The 11,530-nt window shown below is 28.8% G+C and overlaps 1 protein-coding gene across 1 annotated transcript; it reads left to right on the top strand.

Moving 5' to 3' along the window:
* The first annotated feature begins 2,892 nt into the window (after positions 1-2,892).
* On the top strand, positions 2,893-11,234 carry LOC109789652 (floral homeotic protein AGAMOUS). Its single transcript, XM_020348665.3, has 9 exons — positions 2,893-3,313; positions 3,704-3,942; positions 8,221-8,302; positions 8,496-8,557; positions 8,726-8,825; positions 8,965-9,006; positions 10,510-10,551; positions 10,649-10,806; positions 10,958-11,234. Exons 2-9 carry the CDS (start codon positions 3,713-3,715, stop codon positions 10,959-10,961), a joined length of 720 nt encoding a protein of 239 aa, XP_020204254.1. The 5' UTR covers positions 2,893-3,313; positions 3,704-3,712; the 3' UTR covers positions 10,962-11,234.
* The last annotated feature ends 296 nt before the right edge of the window (positions 11,235-11,530 follow it).

Below are 11,530 nucleotides of genomic sequence, written 5' to 3'. Positions count from 1 at the left end.
GCTTGTTTTATCATCCCTAATAAAATATCATTGCACTCTCACTTTTCATATATATACATTTTTTCTAAATTTAAACATTTACATTTTACAGTTGGACCAAAATTACATAATTAAAATAACATATTAAATTTGTGGATTTAAAATTAAAAAATAGCTAAAAGTTTAAATTAACTTTATTTTAAAAGTGTTTAAGAAAAATTTATATATAAAAAAGATAAAGTTAGCATAAAATTGTTCTCCATTTCATTACATATTGGTACATAGATACTAAAAGAAACGCATCTAAATTACGATTAATGTTCGACATAAAAAATAATCTATATTTGTTTATATTAAATGAATATATACATTCTTGAAAATAAGTAATGTTTAATTAACTTTAGAATTTAAAAGCAATGTTGTAAAATTTTAAAGAATTAAATAAATTTTTAATCTCTCAGCTTTTTAAGAATTTATTTTTTAATTCTTTTAAAAAATTATCAATTTTTAGTTTTTTATTAATTTTCTGTCACAAGATTAGTTTAAGGAGTTCACTCTTATTTATTAAGTGATAATGTGTGTTAATAAATAATGGTTATCCAACCATAAATACTCACATAGCTATTTAATTGATGTCAACTGATATGATAAGTACAATTTTTTTTATATATTTGATAAAAAATTGTTTTAATAACATTTTTTATTTTCAAAAGTAAAAATTTAATCCAATTTTAAGCATATAAGGAAAAACCTATCTATATTTGTTTATGGGAAAGAAAATATTTCTAAGAATACATATGAATACTAATTTTGATAGTGAGTAATAAATTTGATGAGGGTAAGCTAAAAATAGAAAAGTAAAATATGATTTTACACAGGGAATTCATATAATAATGAGTAAAATAAAGAAGGGTGACCTAGCTTGGATGTCAGCAAAGAAGGTAGCAGCAGCAAAAGGATGAAGGATGGATGGTGAAGATGAGGTTGTCACATAGCAGTCACCTTCAACTTTTGGGTCACTGCCCTGTCAATGACGAAAGATGTCCCACACTATAGTTATAATACAATTCCAATATTAATTAAGGACCTTAATAGTGGTACATATTGTAAATATTAGAGTAAGATAGAACCTTCAAAAAGAATAAAATCGCGTTGTTTATGATTGTCAGTTTGTTAGAAAAGTTAACACAATACTCGGAAGAATGAGAATTGTTTGACGCATTTGTATGTATCATACCCAAAATGGAAAATTAAGAACATGATGCATTAAATATGTCAACTTAAAGGAATTTTTTTACTTGGAACAGTAACACGCGTATTTTGTTTCAATAACTCCTTTTCTATTTCTAATAATAAAAATGCACCTTCTTTTCATATCCGTGTTTTTAAAAAAGTTCATATAATTATTTCTTATGCAAATTCTTAAAAATAAAAATAAAAGGTAATTATACAATTAATAAAAATAAAAAAAATACAATAAAAATAACAAAGTTTTAAAAGGGACGAACCAACAAAAAAAAAAAAAAAAAAGCGCAACCAATTCATTTGTCAAATGAAAACTACATCTCCGCCCGTAACTTTTACTACATTTACATAGTGGCTTGCGTATTTCTTACGTTACTGTTTACAAAAAAGCATTACTAATATTTCTATTTTTAAAAATTATTGCAACTTGGTGTAACATATTTTTTATTGCAACTTTACTATATTTTTATATGTAGGAATTACAAACATCATTTATTAGAGATAGTTATTTTTACTCAATAAGTGGTAAAACTCTTTTCTAAATATTCAATTTATTAAAGATCCGAATTCAATTTTTTTAATAAAGAGATCATATTTTTTCATTGAATTAATCTCTATAATCATAAAGTGATACTTTTAGTTGTAATTTTATATCTAAATCAATGATCAAATATTGATCTTTAGGTAAAGAATATAAATGTTGAACCATTTAAGTTAATAATATTTATTAAGTTGGAATAATTTGACACCAATTAATCTAATTATATAATCTTTAAGTAACTAATATTTTTACTCATGTTATCACACATATTAAATAAAATAAAAACCACAACTTTAATTAAAAAAAATTGTGAACCAGAAGCCAAATACTATTTTCTGTTGAATTATTGAAATTCATTAAAAGCTTAACATTGTATTTTTTTTTATATTTTTTTAAAACAAAACAAATATATCCTCCCACCAACAATCAAATACTATTTTTTATTTTTGAAATGTAGAGATCATTGAATTAAGTTGTTTCTTTTAAGAAAATTTTCTCCGCATACATAATCAATAATTCAACATCTAACAACATGTTTAAACAACCAATTATCTAATATCTGTTGGGCTTTTACTTCTTAAATTAAGACTGAATATCAATTAACAATGCATAGAGCTTGAATTTCAATTAACAACAATCTAATTGTATATCAAAATAACACAGTGCATATATATATATATATAATATATATATTTATATATACCTTCTGTATTCTTTTTAATAATAGTTTTATGTTTTACACGTACAGAGATTAGTTTCTTTATTTTTTTTATTGAACACATTCAATATGTTATCTTTTACTTTATATAATATTTTGAAATTTTAAACTGGATTTTAAGAAAAACCAATGCTATACACAAGATACTCATTTCATCAACTATAGACATAGTTAAGATTTTTTTAAGAAATGGTCTGTAACAATTAGGTTGCGACATCAAGAATTTCGGATTCTACATGACCATATTCCACTGTAATTGTGGCCGCATCCTTCACCTTTATTTACAATTTTTTACAGTATCAAAAAGTCTCCATGAAAAACCTCACACAAGGAGAAAAGAGGTTCCACTGAATCATATCATGGAATATCACTAGCAACTTCGCTCTACGTCCCTTTCACCCCATTAATAATCGTTTCCAGATCTCTCTCTCTCTCTCTCATGCCTACTCCCTCACTGCTATGAATTTTTTCAAAAGAAAAAAAAAAAGTAAATTTTTAAGGAAGTTTAATTAATTTGATTCACCCACATGCCATTCAACAACCAGGAGGTAGAGGAAAGAAAAAAAAAAAGACTAAAAAAAAAGTGAATAAAATATATACAGATGCAGATGTGTGTGTGTGTATACACTCGTTTTGTTTCATATCCATAAACCATTGTGGAAGATAGGTAGTTTTTAACTTTATATATACACCCATCTTTGGCCACTTTGCTTTCATTTTCTGATATCTTCTGCCTGTTCTGCTAAGTGGAAAAAAGGAGAAAAATCATATACACATTCTGCTAAGGACTTGAACCTGCTCTATTGCCCTTAATATAACTTCTTCACCAGGTTAGTGAGCAAAATACTGAAACATCATTGAAAATCCCTTCTCAACGGTTCACCTCTTTTTGGGGTCAATCAAACTCAAACTTTTCGCTTGAAACCAAGATTTGGCAACACAACTAGATTATAAAACTATTACAAGCCAAAGGAAACTTTGAAGCTAAATATGTATATATATCTAGTGATTTAAATGTTGGGTTTAGGTGTCTTGAGGGGTGAAGAGGCTGTCTAAGATTCCATTTGTTGTTCTTTCTTTTCCAAGTTCTTCCCAACCACACAAAAAATTAGCTGAAAGATCAAAATTTACTGATGTTTTTGTCTATAGTCTTTGCTTTTTGAGGTGTGTGTGTGTGTGTGTATGAGGAGAATAAAATGATGATCTTTTACTCGATTCAGCTAGCAAGCATGGCTTTTCCAAACCAATCCATGTCATCAGTTTCTCCCCAGAGAAAGATGGGAAGGGGGAAGATTGAGATCAAGAGGATTGAGAACACCACCAATCGTCAAGTTACCTTCTGCAAGCGCAGAAATGGCTTGCTCAAGAAGGCATATGAGTTATCTGTGCTTTGTGATGCAGAGGTTGCTCTAATAGTCTTTTCAAGCCGTGGCAGACTCTATGAATATGCTAATAACAGGTACCTGCTTTTCTTCTCTTCATAAAATTTTGGGGTATTATTTCAAGCTTTGTGTGTTCTTGTTCTTACCAATTTTTCTATCATTTTTTTTCCTCTTTGTTTTTGAGTTTTTGCCATGTTAGAAATGTTTTGAATTTATAATTTTTCTGGTGCAAATAAACCTTTTGAAGGAGTTCAGCTCAAAGAACCTAATAATTATTGTGATGCAGTTAGGAAAGAGTTAATTTTTCCTCCTTTTCTTTGTATATATGTTTTCTGCAACCAAGATTCACTTTTCTGTGTTTCTTCTATTTTGGCCTTTTTCCTTCTATGAGCTTTTATGCCCATTCTCCTCCCCTTTCTCTTTCTGTTATATGACAATTAGTTCTTGGTTTGGTGGGCACATAGATCTGGTGTAGCAGATAGATATAGAAGCACTATGGTTGTTAACTAGTAGCAAGAGGAAAGGATTTGGGGATGTTGAAGGTCTGTGAGATCAGCCAATCCCTAAAACCCCTTCTTCAACTTTCTGTTTCCTTTTTTCCCCATTCCCCTTCTATCACTCCCCTCTTCTCTCTTTCTTAACCCATCTAAAAGCAAAAGCTGTCATGTTTAATTTCTTTCCATTAGCCCAATCCTCTAACTCAATCCTAACACGTTCACACTTCCTTAATATCAAGCCAGTTAGTTAGAAAAAAGAAAAAATCACAATAAAGTTTCAACAAGTTGTCAATGACTACTTAATCCGGAACAAATAATAGAGTTAAAAAAAATGACTATTGTTAGGGAAATTTGGCACCCACTTGCAAGATCTCAGCTGGGTTAAAAATAACCCTAGAAATTAGGGTTTTGTTAGGGAGTAATACATGTTGAGCAATAACTAAGCAAGGGGGGAGAAAAGAAATTAAGAATGAAACAGTTTTCTCATCTCTGCATAACAAAAACTTTAAAATAGTAAAAGTTAATCTCTCATAAAATTTATTGCCAGTTGATTTTCCCTGTTTTAGGAAATGGAGTTTGGTAACTATGGTTAGGGCTTTAAGGAATAAGGAGTTTCCAGTTTCCACTACTTGCTAGAGTAGGATTTGTTTGTCTTGGGTGAAAGAATCTTTGGACACGTCACACGTGATTTTTCGGTTCTTGACTTTTGACAAAATAGTTTAACCAAGTCATACTTGGAAGTTGGAATTGGTATCTCTATAACTCTTGCATCTGAACCCTAAAGTTGGAGTGTTGGACCTTCTGCAACATCCCTCCTCTAGGAAACTCTCAATTCAGCAATAGCATAGAGTAAAAAATTCTTTTACATGGGTTGGAAACAGCAAAAGACAATGAAAGAGAGTGATGAAGCATGAGGGTCCAAACTGGCTTATCATAACATCACTGGTAGCAGTTGGAGCCCTTGCATTTGCTCAAGATCTTGCACTTAACATATTTATGAAAGTTGTAGACTGAGAAACAAAAAGAAAAAGAAAGAGAAGGGTTTTCTAGGCTCAATGTGAGAGAGAGAGTGTGTAAGTGAGGTAAATGGGGGGCAGAGACAACGTACGACAATTTGAGAGAGCCAATGAGAGTGTTCTGAGCCTTTTGGCTTCTTCCATGTACAACTCCTGCTCCTGCTTGCTGGTAATATTGCGGTAGCTCAATTGAGGCTGTGATGTACACACATCATTTTTGGTAAATTTTCATCGTTTAAAATTTTTAATATATAAATTTAATCTAATTTTTTTTTAAATTTTTGAAAATTATATAATATTTCATTTAATTAATTCAAATTAACAATTAAAATATTTTTATGATTATTCATCAATTTAAATTATTAGATCGAAGTATCAAATAATTTTTAAACTTTTTTAAAAATTTAACTTAATTTATGTATTAAAATTTTTTAATTTAATAATTAAATTATAAAAAATTCAATATAAATGATAAGTTTATAAAAACTTTCTCTTAAAATAAGTGAATCATTACTTATATACTAAAAACTTAAACTAAATAATTAAAGATTTATTAATTAAATATTATTTTAACATCTATATGTAACCGATTAAAGTACTATTTTCTTACAATACTTTTGTGCAGGAATCGAAAAGATTTATTCTTAAGGTTTCAAGTACTATCTCAAAATGAATAATCAAATATTTAAATAATTAAACATTATTTTAACACTAATATATACACACTTTCATGTAAAGAAGGAAAATAAAAATCATATGATATCATGCTAAACTAATTTTTCTAGTCTAGTAATTGAAATTGTAATATCTTTCCTAAAATATGAAGAGTCGATCTAATAACACTCTTCAATTCAATTTTTATTTATTTAAAATAATATTTAATTAATTAAATTTAGTACAAATTAATCTTTAACGTCTATTTTCATATAAAAAAAACGAAATTTATATTATATTGAATATATTACTTAAAAACTTGCACCAAATTTATATTGTTAGAATCGAGGTTGGCAATGAGATGTGGTTGAGAGTATTATCCACTGTGACATGGGTTTCTCCTACGTGGCATACGAAAAAAATAGGTCTACAAATGGTTGAACCAATCATATTGTTGGAACACGTGCCACCGTGGCAGCGGCAGCCAATCAGTGGCTCGAGGATATTAAGGTATCAGTTGAGTGCAATAGTGAAAACTGAATTTTTTTTAATCTCATTATAACAGAGTCATTTTGGTATTTTAAGATTTTATTTTTATCACATCCAATCAGACATTGACGTGGAGTATTATGAGTAATGAGATGATTGAGATAATGTGATGTTTGCTTTTCGTGAAGATCGTTGCGTTTGAGGTTCGGTTAACTGAACCAGTTGGATGATTTGACGACCATCAACCTTGGGCCAACTCTATGGTTAATCTTAAATTAATCGAACGCATGATTCCTTCCTCCTTTTCTGTTGCAAAAACCAAGAATCTGAGTTAAATTGAAATTTTCTGATAAAGATGTTCTAAAGGGTGAACTGTACTTCAGAGGAAGTGTCTGGAAAAGTAACTTTTTTTCCTTTCTAAACTTAAGCTGTGTTTATGAGAAATTTTTTTTTATGAAATAAGCTTCTTGTTAGAAAATACTATTGAAATTTAAAAAAAGGTTATTAAAACAAAAAAGAGTTATTTCACAGCATCTTAAATTTGAAGGGTTGTTTATTTTCGAACCACTTATTTCTCTTATAGAATTGTACATCCCCGAATCATCCACAACATTACTTCACTACATACCCTATATTTTTTTGGTACATGGATGATTTTTTTTGGGTACAAGACATACCCTATATTTTTGTAATTTGTTATATAAAAGTTTTTTTTTATCCAAATCAAATTAATTATCTTAAAATAACTTTTCAATAAATTTACTTAATCAAAAATATATTTTAATTATGATTAATTATTGTTATAATCAATTTTTAGCAAATTTATTTTTATGGCAATAATCAATAATTGATTGTTGAATAATTTAATTATTACACCTATCACAAATACACTCTAATGTTAAAATGATCATACTGACATTAAAATTAGCTGTTTGCATTTATAGAATTCAAAGTAATTAATAATTCTGAATTTTTGGAATTAACTACTCTTTTAATGTTAATTATTTATACTGTATCGTGTTATACACTCAAGCCCTGGTAATGTATTTATGTAACAATATCAAATCAAGAGATAAATATAGTTAATGTGTCAATTTCCCCCTTCTCTTCAGGCCATTTAAAGATATTTTTTCAGATTTCTAAATCACTTAGCCTTCATAGAGTTAAGGAAAGAAGGTAGGAAACCCGGGGCTAGTCATATCATATGAAAGGGTAAAAGAATCTAAAGCTCTATTTAACTTAAAAAGAAATATTTTAGTTATGTTCCCGTGTAATATCCTTGTTTGGAATTTGGATGATTGCAATATATTAGTTTTGAAAATTATATTATGTAGGCCAATTACTGTTCTATCTATCTACCTCTTAGATTTTCATTCCTATTCCTTTTAATTTGTTTCCTGTAGATGATATTTTCCAAAAAAAATTATGTCACTGGACTATGCTACCGGAAATTTGGTTGTCAGTCTCATGTTCTTTATGGTGATTTTTGGGTTCTTGTAACAGAATAATTTGTGAATGTGTATAAAAGTTTATTAATTCTTCATAAGAAAGGTCGTACTCTTGAAGAATTATTAGCTAAAATAAATGATTTGTTGTCCTTATGTAATGTTCTTTATTAGATATCGTTGTATTGTCATGCCACTTAGCATTCCAATTACACAATGAATATAAATTGTAAATAATCCTACTGTTATTACAGCGTCAAAGGTTCAATTGAGAGGTACAAGAAAGCAAGTTCAGATTCATCTGGTGGTGGATCTGCTTCTGAGGCTAATGCTCAGGTATTCATTATTTCTTCTCTACACTTTTTCAAGTAAGATAAATATTGAATCCATCAACTTGACCATCTTTATTTGAAAATAATTAAACATCAAACAATAATAGAAACATTAAATATCTTGTAGAAAATGAAATTCAATGTCATCGCATTGAATAAACTAACCTTTTTAACCGTGATTGAATATATAATCTCAGTTTTACCAGCAAGAAGCTGCCAAACTGCGTGTGCAAATCAGCAATCTGCAGAATCACAATAGGCAAGTTCAATTATCCTTTCATGTATTATAATTAGGACAAGAAATAACAATAATAATAATTGAAAAATAAAAAATTTCAATCAATCTTTCTTTCTTTTTTTATTTTTTTTATTTTTTTTGCAATTAGCATATTATTCCAATCTTTGCTAAAAATGTTTTGAATTGTAGGCAAATGATGGGTGAGGCTTTGAGCACTATGAATACTAAGGATCTCAAAAACCTTGAGACTAAATTAGAAAAAGGAATTAGCAGAATTCGTTCCAAGAAGGTATTTCTTGTAACTAGAAGTTTCTTTCTATAATTCTTGAAATAATAAATGATATGATATATTAATTAGCTTATTACTGTGTTGATCTAATTTTGTCCTTCTTCCTATGTTTGTGCTACTTCCAAAACACCTACATCAGAATGAGCTGCTATTTGCAGAAATTGAGTACATGCAGAAGAGGGTAAATGTTTTTCTTATATTCATCTTTTAATTTCTATGGTCAATTTTTCGCATTCATGTTGTCTTAGCCAGCATGTAGAACTTAACTGGTTGTGTTGTTGTGTCATTGATTTTGAAAGGTAAATAATATATTGCTTAGTTTGTGATTTTGTTCTAATTGGGTCCACATATGACATAACAATTTAATTGAGTGTCTGATTATTTATAGGTTTAGCCCAGTAGCCTCTATTAGGATTTCACAAATATATCTGTATTAGGTCCCTACAATTGTTGTTCGTTCTGTTTGTTTGTCGGTTTCCAAAACTAACCCTCTATCTATGGAAAATAGGCAGTGAATTTTACATATTCATGTAAGAATATTTTGTGTCAATTAGATTAAAAGTTAATCACTTATATACTGTCAGTGTAAAATTTTTTTACACTAACAACCAAACAGATTTGTTAATAGTGCCTTTTTTTTTATTTTAATTCAATTAAATGAGTAAATGATATGGTACTATTAACAAATCTGATTGGTTGTCAGTATACAAAAACTTTACACTAACAGTGTATAGGTAATTAACTCTTAGATTAATCATTTATATAAAATATATTATATAATAGTATTGTGATTATATTATTTTAACTAGTTCAGATGTATAATCTGTGATCTTTGACTACTGTTGTAGTGTTGTTTTTATCCGTAAGATTTAAATAAACTAAATTTTGAGGTATATAGGATAAGCTTCTATTAGATTATTGATTTTTAAGAATTTCTAAAACCAACATTCTATAATGTATAAAAAAACATTTTATATCCAATCCATAATCTCTTTTAAGTGTTTGTTTGTTTTAAAGTTAATTGAACGAAACTTCACATTTCAATTAATGCACATTTACATCCATTTACAGCTTTCAAATATACAAAACAAACAGGCTCAAGTCTTTCGCAAAATTTCAGTCACCAGTCATTTTCCTTATGTAATTATATTATTATTGAAAGAATATTATCATTTTTTTTCATTTTTAAAAATATCAACTTAGAAAATAATTAAATGAGAAATTGTATTCTCTCTCTCTCTCTCTCTTTTTTTTTTTTTTTTCCCAAAACTCAACTCTCAAATATACCCTATATAGTAGATGATATGCCTAAAAGTGATGCATGATGACCTTCAAGTGAAACTACTGGTTCAAGGGATACTGCCCCAGTAAAATTGCCTTGAGATGTAATAAATAACATTATTACTAATTATCTATTACCAAATCAATTAATTAAGAATTGAATTGAGTGTGAAATGATTACTAATTAATTTATCAATTCAAAATTTATAACAATACACTAAAGTAGAGAAAAATATACACATACATCTCGATTTTAAATTGAAGAAATTTCATATAAAAAGGATATATAATGAAAATCGAAATTGAAATAAAATAGCAATTTAAAAATTTATATGAATTTTCTGTGTTTCAAAATTGTACATCTTCTGGAATGGCTATATAGTTACTAAAATTTACATTACAGGAGATAGACTTGCACAATAACAACCAGCTTCTTAGAGCAAAGGTGATCCATCGTTAATGTTCACTCTTTCTTTATATGTGCGACGTTTGTACCGTAGTTTCATCATCAATTATATTTTTATTTTGTTTGAATGATGCAGATAGCAGAAAGTGAGAGGAATGTGAACGTGTTGTCTGGAAGCACAAGCTACGAATCGATGCAATCTCAGTTTGACTCTCGTGGCTTCTTCCAAGTCACTGGATTACAGCCCAATAACAATCAGTATGCTGGCCAAGATCAGATGTCCCTTCAGTTTGTGTAAACTTCTCCCTTACTACCTACCCTTCACATTCATTCTATAACTTGATATATTTTAACCATGGAGACTTGTCTCACTTTATATTTGGAATTTATGAGCAAACATAAAATCTAATTATTGTTCTTTTATCTTGTACTCTTGTGCATGCAGTTGAAGATTTTAAGCTTGAGAAGGGTAAAGACTTAGATTTTCTATTGTTTGTATTTTGACATCTAGTGTGATATATAGGAATGCTAAACCCAAGGAAATATGCAGAACCCAAGAGAGGGAATCAATTCATTAAGTATTTCCCTCAGTCCTATGTTGTGGCTTTGTAGACTTAATTAATAAGCTAACCTGCATCTATTGTGAAAGGTTCTATGGTCTGTTTAGTATGTATACTGATACTCTTGAGTATGGAGATTGCACCATGGCATATTTTGTCTTCTGTTTACTTTAAATGCATATTTCTCCTGTAACATACATATATATAGGCTTCTATATTTGTCTATTTCACATTTCACTTACTATGAATTCAAGGTCTTACGTATACTGTTATACATGCAACTGTTCTTGAGTATGATTAATTATATAACTACACTCCTCACTGCCCTAAGGTACTTCCCACGATTGTAAAGCATATGCAAACGCATGTTATTCTTACTGAAAATTGCACTCTTTATATATGGAACAATTTCTTGCTTCAGCAGCTACATACTCAACTCTATGTGGAAGCTTGAAAGG

Source organism: Cajanus cajan, chromosome 2 (assembly GCF_000230855.2).
Source record: "Cajanus cajan strain Asha chromosome 2, NIPB_CcT2T_4, whole genome shotgun sequence".
NCBI classification, from domain to species: Eukaryota; Viridiplantae; Streptophyta; class Magnoliopsida; order Fabales; family Fabaceae; genus Cajanus; species Cajanus cajan.
This window is presented reverse-complemented; position numbering and strand designations above follow the sequence as displayed.